General features: G+C 33.5%; 1 protein-coding gene across 1 annotated transcript in view; it reads left to right on the forward strand.

Moving 5' to 3' along the window:
• KYNU (kynureninase) overlaps nt 1-14,747 on the forward strand; it is a 101,280-nt gene extending 86,533 nt beyond the window's left edge. Inside the window, exons 11-14 of the mRNA XM_007121695.2 lie at nt 4,929-4,981; nt 6,843-6,928; nt 12,539-12,769; nt 14,090-14,747. Of these exons, the coding sequence (XP_007121757.2) occupies nt 4,929-4,981; nt 6,843-6,928; nt 12,539-12,769; nt 14,090-14,245 (526 nt within the window). The 3' untranslated portion in view covers nt 14,246-14,747. The remainder of the gene's footprint in view (nt 1-4,928; nt 4,982-6,842; nt 6,929-12,538; nt 12,770-14,089) is intronic.
• Nucleotides 14,748-16,785: the final 2,038 nt, after the last annotated feature.

Below are 16,785 nucleotides of genomic sequence, written 5' to 3' on the forward strand. Positions count from 1 at the left end.
TCTCAAGCTTTAGTGGGGATGCTGACTTTCTCAGTCACTTCGATTTCCTTCTCTGGGGAAGCAAGAATTTCAGGATACTCTCTTGGGTCTCTTGGGTTAGTAGGTTCCTAGATTATAAATGGAGGTGCTATCAGAGGCCCTTCTCCTAACCTTTTTTGTATGAAGATTATGGCACCAACCTGGCATGGAGGGATTCTTACAGACCCTTTGGATTGCCTCGTAGGGCTGAGGGAACATGGCTCAGGAATTTCGTACCATTAGATCCTCCCAAGCATATCTGGAATTCCCACTGACCTCTCAACCATCCCAACTCCATCCCCTAGAACTTAACTGGGGGTAGGGAGTACAGCCCAGCTCTGTATTAGGAATATGAATCCTGTCTTTCTATTTCCCTTTCTGAAGCTTCTCATTCCTCAGCACTTACAAATGTCATTTGATTCATGGGTTAGATTTATTATTCTCTTTTCTGTTTGCTGTTTACAGCATAAACTTTATGCTAGGCTATTATAATGAGACACTTGATAATTAGAATTCCAAAATGTCTATCTACTGCAAGTCAAAAGCCTTGGCTTTTAAAGACTACTGACTCTGCTATAAGTTTCAATAACTTGTTCTGAACTCAAAGCTAAAAAGAGTATACATCTTTTGGTGCTCTCCACTTAACAAATGACCCTGAAGCAATAAAATTTATTGATTCACTGTGGAGAAGAAAGTTTTAGAAAATTATTTGCAAATGATGAGAAAATTTTTAATACCTTCAAAGTTTTATTTTTTTACCACCCCAAACATTTTTTTCCAAACAATATTATGTCAGTAGTTGTCCCTGAAGCCATAGATTTTTCAAATCAAGAGAAATTGGCAATTAATATGTGACTAAAAATATCATACATAGCAGGAGCAGAACCCAAACTGGATCATCAGTTTTCTAATAAGCTTTAGAGCTTTATTCTGGAAAAATCATTTGAAAACAATTCTGAAGTTGAATATTAAGTCTACACCTAGAAATTTAGTAAACTCAATAAAAAAATCAGCAGAATTCATTTAAAGTCAAACAGTATAACACACACACAAATATAAAAGTTGAAAAGGGAGATGGTGTGAAATTTGCCCTCATAGTCTTCATATGTGCTGGGCCTTTGAATATGCTATTTGACTATCTGGAACACTCTTTCCTTCCTCTTTTGCTGAAATATACTCATTCTTCTGCTCAGCTTCCTCGTCAGAGCCTCCCCGGACCCTCACCACACTAGTCAGCTGCCTGAACTTGTGCTTCTTCTAACAATCTTTTACCATTCGTCACACATCCACATTACAAACACTCTTCTACAAACACTAAGAGACAAGTCCCTGATCTCATGAGCTTACATTCTAGTTGGGGGAGAAAAATGAAGATAAGCAAGATAATTATCAAGTTCATAAAAGATACTACATGTTCTATTGTATATCTTTATTTTTTGGTTTCTTATCTCTTGCAATCATTCCCTTTCAGGACCCAGAACTCATTCTCATTCACTTTTGATATAATGACTATGTGATATTTTATAATATAAATTTAGCATAATTTATAAAACTAGTCTTTTACTGAAGGAAGTTTAGCTTATTTTCAATCTTGGACTATTACTAAAAGGGATGCAATGGCTATACTTATACATAATTCACTTCATACTTGTACAAGTTCTACTGGAGAAAAAACTCCCAGAATTGAATTTGCCATGTCAAAGAATACATGTATTTGTAAATTTTATAGCTGTTACTCATTTGTTTTCTAGAGGGGTGCATCAATAATACGTATTCCCACAATAATACATGAGCATTACTTATAAAACATGTTAATACTAACAGAGTCCTTAATAAAACTTTGGAATTTTTTCTAATCTAAGAGGACAGCAAATGTATCTCAATGTAGCTTTCATTTGTATTTTTCTTATCATTAGTTAAGTGGAGAGCTCTTTTTAAAAAAAAACTTTTAAGAGCCATTTTCCTTTTCTATATATGTTGGTCATTTTTGGGGGGTTGTTATTTTTGCGTTATTGATCTCTATATATTTTTATACTACAAAGATTAACCTCTTGTGACATAAATTGCAAATATCACTTGATAGAACTTTCTCTTATGACTCATTGGTCTATGGAGATGATTCTATAACTTTCTCTTCAGCTTCATTAATATGATGAATGGTATATTAATTGATTTAACACAGTTCCACATTGTTTTCATTTTGAATTTTTATAATATAGCAATATTTTGTCATAGCTGTTATGTAATAGCTGTTATGTCAATGTCATAGCTGTTATTTTTTAGGGATTTTTAAATATTATTTGTTTTTCCATATGGCATTAGAATCAGCTTGCAAGTACCAAATGAAAATAAAATCTGTTTGTATATTTTACTGGGGTTATATAAATTTATACATCAATTTGAGGAGAATTGACTTTTTCTTTTTTTAAAAAATAAATTTATTTATTTATTTATTTATTTTTGGCTGTGTTGGGTCTTCTTTGTTGTGCACAAGGCTTTCTCTAGTTGGGGGCAATGGGGGGCTACTTGTCATTGTGGTGCGTGGGCTTCTCATTGAAGTGGCTACTCTTGTTGTGGAGCACGGGTTCTAGGCACACGGGCTTCAGTAGTTGTGGCTCACAGGCTCAATAGTTGTAGTGCATGGGCTTAGTTGCTCTGCGGCATGTGGGATCTTCCCGGACCAGGGCTCAAACCCGTGTCCCCTGCATTGGCAGGCAGATTCTTAACCACTGCGCCACCAGGGAAGCCCTGTCATTTTTCTTGATGTTGAAAATTATTCAAGTCTTTTTCCTCTTGTTGTTCAGATTCAGAAGTATTTAAACTTTTTTTATGTAGGTCTGGAATATTTCTTATTAATATATCAGCTTGTTGAAATTTTAAACTTCAGATATTTAGTTCTCATATTAATTTTGTACCAGATTACCATCTAAATTATCTTTTTGTTCATACCAGCTACAAAATTGTATAATTTGAAAGTAGTGATAATTTATTACCTGTTTTTTCAATTATTATAACTGTAAAATCTTAGTACTAATGAAAGTACCTTTGGTGTTTCTCCATTACGTCTAAGTTTGACTTGGATGTGAATAAAGAAAAAATTAAAAATTTTAACATTTTGGCCATAATTACATATAAATGCATGCAATATATTTTATCCTAAAATTGGAAACATAGTTTAAATATTGTTATCTCCATTTTATTCTTTTTGAATATACATTCTTTCAAATATGATATTTATAATGGCTACATAATATTCCATCATATAAAAGTTGTATAATTTATTTTATTGTTTCTCTGTTACAAGATATTGGGGTTGCTGTGACACTAAATAGTATTGTGTTCATTGTCCTAGCACACACATCTTAGTGTACTCCAAATAGTGTAATCCAAATAGTCCTTTGGATAAACTGGAACAAGTAAAAGTACTGGGACAGAAAACTATACAATATTTAATTTACATTTTCAAACTGTACTCCATAAAGGCTTTATTACTTATATATTCATTATTGGACAAAGAGCTTATTTCCTTTTTACTAAATCCCTGATGAGAACAGACATATAAATTTTAAATGACTTTGCCAATTTGATATGTGAAGCATGGTCTGATCTTCATGTTTTTCCATATTTTTAAATTATTACTGAGATTGAGGGTTTTTTTTCCCCCCAGAATTCATGGGGCATATGCATTTCTCCTTTTATAAATGCCTTGTCCATGCTTCGTGGCTGTGTAGTTTTGGGGGCACTGCCCTTTCTCTGATGAAAAAACTCTTGGTGAAAACTCTTTTAAATGTGGCAAACAGCTTCCTTCTCCCCATCATTGGTTTTTCTTTTGGTTTTTCATTTGTTTTTTCTTTGTAATACAGAATTTTAAATGTGTCTGAATATATAGATATGTTCCTTTATATTTTCTTTGGTTTTCATAGTTAGAAATTTTTCTTTTAAAAATCATATAAATATATGAACATATTTTCTTCATCTTTGCATTTTTTGGAATGTTACAATTATCACTTATTAAATTGTTGTATGATCTGAGGACTGGTTTTTATATTTTCTGCCATGTTCCATTTGTCTCCCTGATGCTTCTTTTAATAGTATTGTGCTCATTCATTTAACAAATTTTGTAATATGCTATATAATATAGAGCATATTCACCTTTATACTCTTCTATTTCAAAATTTATTATTTTCACTCATATATTCTATATAAACTTAACAACATTTTGCCAAATCCAAAAACAACATACTTGGAATTTTTCATTTTGGCAGTATTAAAACTAGCAATTTATTTAGGAAGAATTGATTATCAGGAATATTGTATTTCTCTTTCTCAAATTTTATATTTTTCTTTAGATATTTTGTAATTTTTTTCATCTAATAAGCACACACACACATAGATTTTTCCTGTATATATTGTATTTTATATCTGGCTAATTAACATTATTATTAAAATCTGAAAGTAACAATTTCTTTAGAAAATTATTTAAAATTTTTCAAAAATTATATAGGTTATTTTTATGCCATTTCTCTTTAGAGAGCTTACTGCAAGAAAAATACATTATTGTATTAATCACTTTTCTTTTGAGCTTTCACCTTTGTTTTAAAATCTAAAAAAAACAACATTTTTGTTCATTTTATATAATTTTAAGTAAGAACAAGGTCATTAAGTACAGGTCTCCAGATGATTCAACTTTGCAAAGGTAATACAACTAGTAACAAGAATAAATTGATTTTATACTCAATCTCAAGAAGGTTATAAATATTAATTGCCTTATGATATCATATAGTATTTATATGCTTAAGTATTTGATGACTTGTATCACAAATGATTTTAAAACGCAGGCCCTAGAGTCCTATATTAATTGTGACTAGTTTTATAGACCAAAATATCAAATGTTATTATTTATGTTTCAGGTTAGTGGGATGGTTTGGCCATGAATTAAGCACCAGATTTAAGATGGATAACAGTAAGTGTATTCAATTTTACTTCACAAGTCACTTTGTCTTAACTTTATTTCAATTTTCGTCTGTCTTTGTATGATATGTAATATACATGCCTCATGGAGAGTGCACTTTGAAAATGCCACTGAGAATTCTTAAAATAAGAAATGACATTTCTTCAGTGTAAGACTAAGTGTTCATAGATTTTAGCACGATTTTGAGTCTATCCTTTGGTAGGGAAATAAGAAGTGAAATCTAAAGTACTCAGATCTCATCAATATGGAGTACCTAAAACATCAGGCAGGGAAAACAGGAAGGAATTGTTGGCTTGGAGTCAGACCCAGAGAGACTTAGGTATCAAACCCACTTTGCTGCTTAATAGTTTTGTGATGTTGCACATATTTATCATTTTGGATTTTTTGGTTTTTTTCCTCAGATATCTAATGTGAATAATAATAACTATTTCAGGGTTTTGTTTGAGGGCAGGACACATTCTAAGCTATAAACCAAGTAGCATACTATTTAATAAATGTTCATTTTTATCCCTCTATTTTCCCTAATTTTCCTTCCTTTGTGGCTTTCTCCACATACCAAATAGTAACCCCAATGGGTAGAAATGAAAGTACGCCATGCGCAGGGACTTCTCAAATTGCCCTATTTCTTTTTCCTGAGTGACTTTATTCTTCCATCACATGGGATACAGAGAACTTCCTAAATGTTGTGAGAATTAAACTTAAACTTGATCCTTCAGACTGCTCCCAACCCTGAGATATGATTTTAAATATATTCACATTTGCACCAACCAAGATGCAAAGAATAAAGATGGGCTCTTCAGTCATATCAGGAAAGCTGTGTTTTATCTTGGCTGCTGAAATAATGAACTCTGTTATTATGCCAGTTATTTAAATTGTTTGTAGTGGGTTTTCTTATCTGTAAATGAGGGAGCTGGATTAGATCAGGGGTGGACAAAGGTTTTCTGTGAAGGGTCAGATTGGAGATATGCTAAGCTTTTGGGGCAATGCTGTTTCTGTGGCAAATACACAACTCTGCCATTGTGGTGCTAAAGCAGCCACAAAAATACATAAATGAATGAATGTGGCTACGTTCCAATAAAACTTTATTTACAAAAACAAGTGGTGGGCCAGATTTGACCCACAGGATATAGTTTGACTAGCCTTAATTAGATGCATCTCTAAAGACCCAGAAAATTCTCTCACTCTTAGTATTAGTTTTTAACTTTATCTCTAACTAGCAGTTTTAACTCTTGGATTTAACTTGCAACTATTCAATCTAATTAATTATAATTAGGATAATGTCTGCTATTAATTTACCTTTTTAATATATCATACTTAGGCAGATCATTTTTTTTTTAAGCCTTTTATTTTCTTCTTTCCCAAGAGAAGCTACTTGACCTAGTAATCCTAATGTTAAAAGTCACCTTCCTAGGTCATTTCATTTATATTTCTGCCTTTGGGTGACATTACAATTACAAGCCATTCGAATCTTGATATCTTCCCCTTGTTGACATGGTTTCATAATAGAAAGGCAAAGCATGGAGCAGAACAAGGAATGCTGGCTTGGGGATGTGAGGGCAGAGGATGGGGTCCCGAAAATCTTCTAGATGACATTATGTTTGTCTTGTGTCTAAGGGCTCTAATTTTTGGTAGGCTGCTATGAGGGTGGGGGCAGAGGAGATGGAAGTTGTAGGTGAAGGAGAAATATGCCGGTATTTTAGGTCCATGGCGTTTCTCTTAAATAGCTCAGAAATCTCAGGAAGAAAAGTTTTTAAGTCTTATATTTTTCCTCTCTACTTTACTGTCATAAAAAAATCCCAAAGGACACCTTTTTAGGCATATTCTATAAAATGACACGATATTAATTTTTCAGAACTGCAGTTAATCCCTGGGGTCAATGGATTCCGAATTTCAAATCCTCCGATTCTATTGGTCTGTTCCTTACATGCTAGTTTAGAGGTAAGTGATCTATGCTTCAGCCTTCCCACATCTTTACCTTTCTCTTTACCTGAGACATGTTGCTTATCTGCTAATCAGCTAGATTAATATGCAATGTGCATAAACAACGGAGGAAGGGCAGGGTTCTCCATTAGGACAGTGACTGTGTGCTAATGTCACTTTTTATTTATATCTTCAGCCCCCAACCCAAGGCTTGGCACACTGTTGGCACTTAATAAATGTTCAATGAAACTTAACTGGGGTGACATATTTTTAGTTCCACTTAGAATTTTTGTGAACCTGAATAAATTATTTAATCTTCTACTGATCTCTCTATATACAAAACAAACATGAAATATTTAAGTCTTGATTAATTCACTCATTCAAACACTTATTAAGAAATTATTGTGTGCTGGATGATGTTGCGATTACTGGGGACTCTGTTTCTTCTCGTTCTGTGAGTCAATGAACTGACAAACTGCCATGTGGCAAAACTATAGGAAGACTTTAGGGGGTTGGGGAGAGTATGAATAGTCAGAGTAAACCAAAGATGAGTAAGGTTGTCCCATGAGTTAGGGTGGATTTTCTTTTTCCCCATTGGGGTTTCTATAACATTATATCCATGTTTAATTTCTACTATTACTGGCTCAATATTTTTCTTTAAGTTCATTCATGCTTCTACTTAAAATTAGTCTCACCCTAAATAATAGGGTACCTACCTATATCTATTCATTTTTACGCACATATAATGCATATATATGTGTGTGTATATATATATATATACACACATATATATATACACATATATATGTCTCCTAACTAATTATTTGGATATTGGATATTCATTAATTTCAGATTAAGACTAAATTTATCTAAGTAAATATATATTGTTAACAATTATATCTATATAATAGTATTAATACATATATTAAGGCAATATATATTTTATATACATTTAAGTAAAATATATTTTAAGTAAATATACATATATGTTTCTAATAGAGATTTAAAATATATAGATATTCAAATAAAATTTTGACTTTTTGTTTTTTTTTAAATTGAAAGTCTCCTAAAATCATCTAGTTTAGGAAATTCTACTGTGGCGTATTCTGGCATGAATGACCGGATAAAGACTTCCAAAATCTCTTCCAAACTTAAAATTCTAGAATTCTGTGAACATTCACAGCAGCTTCTCATTTTGACCACTGGACAGCAGCGTCAAGTTCCTCTGTTTTTATACAGCTTCACCACTAAATAGTAGTAATCAACTCATTTCATTTCATCCCAATTTAAAGAGCACATACTCGGTATGACCACTAGATGGAGCTTGTGCTGTTTTCACTTTTTGGCAGTGGTTTTTTTTTTTTTTTTTTTTAAAGTTGAAATAGACCCAGTAACAAGATTTCGCAGGCAGTGATACATATTTTAAAAAATTGTTTTCAGGGGGGTGATGAAATCTACTCGGCAAATCAAATAATGATATTTGATTTGCTTTCAAAATATCCAACCTGAGGAACACTTCCGTTAAACATGTTTATTTTATTTTATTCTATTCTATTTTATTTTATTGTTTTGGCTGCATTGGGTGTTTGTTGCTGAGAGCCGACCTTTCTCTAGTTGCGGCGAGCCAGGGCTACTCTTCGATGCAGCGCGCAGGCTTCTCATTGCGGTGGCTTCCCTGGTTGCGGAGCACGGGCTCTAGGCATGCGGGCTTCAGTATTCACAGCACACGGGCTCTGTTGTTGCAGTGCATGGGTTCAGTAGTTGTAGCTTGCAGGCTCTAGAATGCAGGCTCAGTAGTTGTGGCACACAGGATTAGCTGCTCTGCAGCATGTGGGATCTTCCCCCGGACCAGGGATCGAACCCGTTTCCCTTGCATTGGTAGACGGATTCTTAACCACACTGAGCACAGGGATGTCCCCCGTTAAACATTTTAAAAGAAGATAATGTTTTGCTTATTTTGAAAGTTTATATCAGGGAGAATGAATTACAGTAAGAAAAAACAAGGCACCAAGGAATACCTTAAGAAAAACTAGTACTTAAAATTTCCTTTGATTTTATCTTTGCAAATGACTTCCTAGCCGTATCTAGAAAATGTCTTTTAGACACTGTCACTTTGGTATTCTCTGCAGTGGACTGACTGTTCTTCGGTATTCACCTCTTCTGCCACAGGAAGTCTTATTCCTATTTTCCCTACCAATAGTTTTCTTCCACACTGTATTATAGTCACCTAGACATGGTTTCTATTCTCAGTTGGAATCTGAAGACTGATTTATCTTCTTTAATATCTAAACTTAAACCTGAGAAAAAGACTCTAAATGCCCCAGAAGAGGTATGTACACTGCTCTGGAGCTTCTTATCACTTAAGTATTTCTCTGCATCCTCTTGTAAATATCTTATTAAATCATTCACTGTCAAGGCTATGTTCTAACCAAAATTATCTTTAAGTAATCAAACCTTGTGTTAAAGAAGGTGTTTTCGAAATTCTTGCTCCCTATTATAAATTGCAAAATTCTGAAATTACAAAATAATACATTTCATTGTTTCCCATTCTCTACTTAACTGTTAAAACACTGTACTTTCTAGATGTTTCTGAGTTTGCCATGTGTCAGTGAATTAACCGATTCAGTACATACCTTATTTAAAAGTTACGCATATAGGAGATAGGTAGCTGAAGTTTGAGTAAATGAAAGAAATAAAAACTTGAATCAAGCTACCTTTCTGTTATCTCTACTTCTCTTTCGAAAAATATTCTCACACAGTCAAATGCCAACTGAAGAAGAGATTCTATACTTAAGAATCAATGTACATGGATATGATTTAGGATTTGTAATACAGAGAATTTTTTAAAAAGATTAATTATGGCTTTGTTCACAATTAATGTGTATTTGATTGATTGATGGATACCATGAAAAATAGCACCTTATAATCAGTTTCAAACTGTTTCTTCATACTGCTGCCTATTTAATCTTTTGTACAATAATTTAAAAAGTATTGTGTATCAAGAAAAAGAGCAATAAGGTAGGAAGCAGGAGGCAAATACTCTATCCCTCACTGGGACACTAAGTGTGACCTTCAACAAGTGACAACTACTCTTGAATTCATTTGCCTCAATTTTTTAATGAAGATGTTTGGACCAGATTACTTCGGAGGTCACCTCAACCTTCTAATTACTAATTTGAAATTAAACAATACTTATATTGTGTTTTGAAGGGTCATATTTCTATGTAGCAATAGGTAGACAATTTTAGACTTTTTCAGTACATAAATATATAATTAAATAAATAGCTTAAATATATAAAATTAGAGCATTCAATTAAAATACAGGGCAAGTCAGAAGAAATGTACTCTGTCTTTCCTCAGAGTTATTAGGGAGCCAATTTTAAGAATTTAAGAATTGAAAACATCATGCTATACTTATTTTTCCTATTTAAACATATCTAACTTTTCTAGCTTTGCATTTATTTTAGCTAGCAAGAAAACTCGCCCAAGCAGTGGAAACTCTGCCAAGAATTCTGTTATAAGCTGAATATTTCCAAACTACACTTTTCATTTTTCCTAATTTAAAAAAAATTAAATTATTCCACAGTACTGAAAGCATGAAAATAATGAGAAGCAAAAAAAAAAAGGACATTTATTCTACTTTCTACTTCACTGTTAACTCCTATTATCCCCTCTTGATATTTTTATCTGAGGCCTCAGTAGAGACTTTTACACTCTGAGAAGAATTTAAGACTGCCTCAGAATGCAGCTTCTCTTGTTGTGGTTGTAATGTGGAAATTAGTTTTACATTTAAAAGTTATTTTATTATTAACAAAGAGTCATGATATGTTAAAATTGAGACATTTGTCATGAAAAAAAATTGGTTGCTTGTTATCAAATCTGCAAGAGCAAAACACTTCATTAAAAAAAAACCCTATAAACTTAATATTCCCCAAAGTCTTACTAACCTATGAATACAAATGAAATACCATTAAAAGTACTATTTTACACATTGTCCCCATCTGCATCTTATGGGGCCCAAAGCAGATCCAGAAAGTGTACTAGAATTATTTAAATAATTAAAATGTCTTCAAATTATTATTAATCTCCAAAGAGAAGCTTGTAAAGATTCCTGTCACATCTTTTTTTAAAATTCCAAACCTGACAGCCAAACCACTGGTGGGCTACACCTTACCTGTCCCTGCTCCTGCCCTCTGTAAGAATGTTGATTCTTGGATTAGGCTCTCTTGATCCAAAACTTGGAGGTATTCCCTTGAGTCTTCATTGTGCCAAATCTATGGACATTTTGTTTTACACAGGAAATGAAGAGATGCCTCTTACCAAACTCCATGTAACTGGCCTAAAGTAGCATTTTTTTGCACTGAATATGTCAGATGCCTTTTGACATGGACCTCAAAGACCTAAGCTTCTATTTGCAGCTGAACTCTTCCCAGGCTGCAGACACAGTCCATGAGGTCTGGTTGGGAAGAGAGGCAGATAGCTTTCTATCCTCTGATTTTCCTCTCTTCCTCCAATACATTACCTTACATACAACTCCCATCCTCTCCTTCAGCAACATCCATAGCCACCATGCAATAGGTCAAGAAAATCTATGCCTGAATGGTTGAGTTCTAGTAGAATGCCTGCCCACACATGCCATGTGTATATAGAGAAAAAACTATTTTCATAGACTTCATAAAGTATAGATATCACCAAATGACCCTATGTTTGCTCAGTGGCATAACATGATACAGAAAAGGGACATTAAGTGGCTTGCCAGTGCATCATTCTCTGTTTGAAGTTATTTCAGTTCTTGTATGTAGAATATATTTTTAAACTCTACTTGACCTTAAGAGATAAGCTAGAAAAGCATGTCTGTTCTGACCCCTAATGTTCCAATACCAGTTATTTTGTGCCCTTTTGTCACTCATCTTAATATAAGACACCTCAGGCAGCAACTGGCAGTATTTTCACACCAGTGTTAGAGTTTAGCAGGGGAGAAAATGATGAAAGAAGAAACAAAGACCAAATGCTTCAGTAATAATACATGAATTATCTAACATTATTTGCTTTTCTGACAAAACTTAGCATCACTATTTAACTACTTGTTTTCTTACTGTTAAACTGAAGGAGATTTAGGAATTGGTAAAACGATTATAAATAATATTGGTAACATTGCCTTCCACATAAGCGTTTAGCTCTTACTGCACTGTTTTGTGGATTAAACAAACTTTATATGGGAATAGAAAAAAAATCTTGATTATGATTGTATAAAATGTTTGGAGGAATTTTTTGACATTTATAACAATTAAAATGCATTTATTAAGGTATGTTTTACTTATACTAATTATATGAGGCTAATTTAAAATAACTCTGAAGGAACATTATGTTCACTTATTTTTTTCTGCTTTTGCAAGTATTGTTTAAATGACATTTGTACAGTTTTTCTGTCATGGACACTTTGCGTTTAATTTTTAATGGCAAAGCACTTAAAAGAGGACATGTTTTCACAAGATTATCTAAAACGGATGTTCTATTGGAAAGGTCAAAAGTGGGCATTTCCCTTTTTTTATTTGTGATTTACAGTTAAATTTCACTTCTTTATGAATCAACAAGAAACTGTGAGCCTGATTGTTTCTCATTCTGCAGATCTTTAGGCAAGCAACTATGAAAGCACTGAGGAGAAAATCTATTTTGCTAACTGGTTATCTGGAATACATGATCAAGCATCACTTCAGCCAGGATAAAGCAGAAACCAAGAAAACAGTTGTGAACATAATTACTCCATCCCGTATAGAGGATCGTGGCTGCCAGCTAACCCTAACATTTTCTATTCCAATTAAATATATTTTCCAAGAACTAGAAAAAAGAGGAGTGGTTGTAAGTATATCTCTTGCTTTGCTACCAGGTTTTTCTCTGTGGGTTGCATGTTGAGGATAAAATTTGGATGTTTTTGTTTATTCATTTTTCCATGTCATTTCACATCAGTCAGTGAGGATAAGTTAAATGCCAACTAAGTATTCAGCACTGTGCTAACTGAAGGGCACGGAGATCTGTCATTTCTGATAGAAGGGAAGAAACCACATATTTTGGTTGCAGGAAAGAGTTTTATGTAATTTATCCATTATTTTCACTATAGTTTGGACAAAAAAAAATTAGTGAAAACCCTAATATATTATATATTTATTGAATAAGTGGAATTAAAGAACATATAGTATAGGAGAGGGAGAAAAAGGAAATCAGTCTTACTTAGTTGTTTGATTGAACTAAATTATTTTCAACTTTTTCACTTCAGTCAAGAAAGATATGTAGACACATCTTAAGAGTGTTACTGTTGTATGGAATTTTTTTTTAAACTGTTGGGCCTAAGTAGCCCTCTTAGTCTCTTGAAGAGAACTAATAAGTGTTTAATGAGTAATTTCAGGAAAAATGGTGATAACATATCTATTTCCAGTGATAATGTAATTTAGAAACTGCTGCACTCAGTCTTCCAAACCTTTAGGAGAGGTATCCCCAGATTCTGAAGACACAAATCAGAATATCAGCATTCCAAATCACACTCTACCATTTACAAGCCATGTGATCCTGGGAAAGTCAGTAAACAACTATTGACTTAAGATCGTTCATCTGTATTTTCGCTGCAAAAATACTTACCTCAAAAGTTGTTATGGAATAAAATGTGCCAGCACACATAAACCATTTATTATATTGTCTAGCCTATAGGGCGTGTTTCTTAAAGACAGTCAGAGTGATCTTCAGACTACGCTGAATTATCTGAGCCCAATTCATGAGATTAGGGATTACTGAATTTAATGGAAATATAACTAAAACTCTCCAGATCTCAGTGAGGTTCTCAATCATTGAAACGTGTGCAAGGGTTCCAGTCTCTCCAGGGTCTCTCCACAGATAAACTGTATATTCGATCCATTGGTTGCTTAAAAAGGATCATTGCTGACTGGACTTCAGGAAAGTACTTAGGATATTCATGTACCAACCCATTAATATTTTAATTATTATTAAGAAGGGAGTTTCAAATAACATAGAAACACTACGCTTTACTTAAAGTGAAAAAGATTGCTTATATATTAAGTTTTAGGGAAATCAGTATGAATGTTTTATGTAAGTTTCTCTTGAATGTGGATTTCCATTATATGAATGATGCCAACATTATTGTGGTTTTACTTTTTGTTTCCCCTACAGTGTGACAAACGGGATCCAAATGGGATTCGAGTGGCTCCAGTTCCTCTCTACAATTCTTTCCATGATGTTTATAAATTTATCAATCTGCTCATTTCTGCACTTGACTCTGCAGAAACAAAAAATAGCCAAGATTTCCATAGCAACTTAAGCAAATAATATGGAAAGCCTGTGGTTATTTTATTATTATTATTCAAGTTTTAATTATTTCAAAACTGACTACACATAACTAGCAATGAATTGTATACTTTATAGAAAAACAAGACAATTTTTTTAAGGGTCTGTGGCCTTGAGATATCTGCATGGCTGTCCAATTTCTTGGTGTTTGGTGGATCAAAGTCTTTACTGGTGCAAGTATTATGTACACAGTCTTGATTAGCTGTCATATTTCATTGTTAATGAAATGTTTTTTGTTTTAATTTATAATTTGACTGACAACTTCACAATGTATGTGGAAATTTTTTTGTCAATTTTAGATATATTACTTTAATTTACCAAAGAGTTTCTTATAGGCACTGCAGTTGAACAGTCTGATGTATGTATGCTTTTTACAATGTTCCATCTAACTCCAATGTGAGCAACAGAAAATGCATTGTCTAGGGCAGTGGCTTTCAAATAGTTTGGTCACAATCCACACTAAGGAATACATTTAATATCAGAGTTTAATTTGTGTACAAGCCTTATTTCATTGATTCTAATACACAATTTTTTTAATCGTATGTTAACAACTGGTAAAGAAAAAATGTCTTTCAGTTTTCATTCCGCAGCTTCTTACAATTGCCATTGGCCATTCTTTCATGTTACCATCCCTGACATTACCACGATTTTCATAGTGAGTAGATATCATCCTAGATCTGGTTTTAAAAATGGTATATATAGCAAAAACAGAAGTTGCATAAATTATTTGCTTGTGCTTTCATATTTATTATTTTATCTCATTACAACTAATGTTGGTTGAAGCTCATTAAATTGATTTCTTTACTCACTCTAGGGTCCTAATCCATTTTTCAAGGATGTCCCCTTATTTAATGTTATCATAATCTCTTGGTTTTGTTTAATGGGAATTTCTCCTGATAAAAGACTTTAGATGCTACTATGTCTCTAAAACAGTGAAATAAATCACTCTAAGATACTTGTGTTGAGGATTAAAGTTAGGAAATAAGTGCTTCATCATTCAACCTCTATCCCAAATCTATGGACCTTTGTTAATCACTATGAAAACACTACGGTTACATTCAGCCCTGTAAGATTCCCCTAGTTCTCAGCTGTTGATGCCATAACCACTATTCATGAATTGGCAAAATATTCTACATTTGTATACATAAGCAGCAAGAAAGAGTGACTATGACGATATTAGCTTAGCCAACCATTTTGAGTGGTAGGGTTAAATAAAAAGTTGCAGAGCTCTGACACCAACACCAGCGACTACTGATATTTATCGAGTACTTCCCATGTACCATGTATTGTGCTATTCTATTTACATGTTATCTCACTAAATTGAGTGGCTGCATAATTGCTTTAGAAAACCTTCCCACCTCTACTTTTGGCAAAACTCATCTTTCATGGATGGAAAAATTCTCAAAACCTTAAAATCTGACCATACATGACTTCATCTAGAAGAAATTGTTTTTGAACCTCACAGGGGTAAACAAAAAAGACATAATTTCAGCTCTCAGGGAACAGGTAGCTTAGTGGGGAAACAGATAGTAAACCTATAAACATCCAAGTAAATATATAATTACAAACTGTAACTTCTTCTATGAAAGATAAACAGTGATACTATGAGAGAAAAATCTTAGGGGTATTAACTAGATGGTTGAGTAAGGAAAGGTATATGAAGGTGCTTATCAGTTAAAGTTCTAAAATATTTCATGTTAATCACATTAAAATTACATCAAATTATGTAAATAAACCATTCAAAGCATAATCAGCACTCTTTCCTCATCACCCAGGTGAAGAAAGAGCATTAGAAACTCACTTTCTCACAGACTCTGGGAGGGCTCATGTCAAGGAGTACTTCCCAAAACTTCTGCTGCCAGGGTCCTTGTCCACACCGTGAGCCATAGCCACCACCTGCCTCTGCAGGAGACCCTCCAACACTAGCAGATTCACAGAAAGATAGACAAGATGAAAAGGCGGAGGGCTATGTACCAGATGAAGAAACAAGATAAAACCCCAGAAAAACAACTAAATGAAGTGGAGATAGGCAACCTTCCAGAAAAAGAATTCAGAATAATGATAGTGAAGATGATCCAGGACCTTGGAAAAAGAATGGAGGCAAAGATAGAGAAGATGCAAGAAATGTTTAACAAAGACCTAGAAGAATTAAAGAACAAACAAACAGAGATGAATAATACAATAACTGAAATGAAAACTACACTAGAAGGAATCAATAGCAGAATAACTGAGGCAGAAGAACAGATAAGAATGAAGACAGCCTAAGAGACCTCTGGGACAACATTAAACGCAACAACATTCACATCATAGGGGTCCCAGAAGGAGAAGAGAGAGAGAAAGAACCCGAGAAAATATTTGAAGAGATTATAGTCAAAAACTTCCCTAACATGGGAAAGGAAATAGCCACCGAAGTCCAGGAAGCGCAGAGTCCCATACAGGATAAACCCAAAGAGAAACATGCTGAGACACATAGTAATCAAATTGGCAAAATTAAAGACAAAGAAAAATTATTGAAAGCAGCA

Source organism: Physeter macrocephalus, chromosome 2 (genome assembly GCF_002837175.3).
Source record: "Physeter macrocephalus isolate SW-GA chromosome 2, ASM283717v5, whole genome shotgun sequence".
In the NCBI taxonomy this organism is placed as follows: Eukaryota; Metazoa; Chordata; class Mammalia; order Artiodactyla; family Physeteridae; genus Physeter; species Physeter macrocephalus.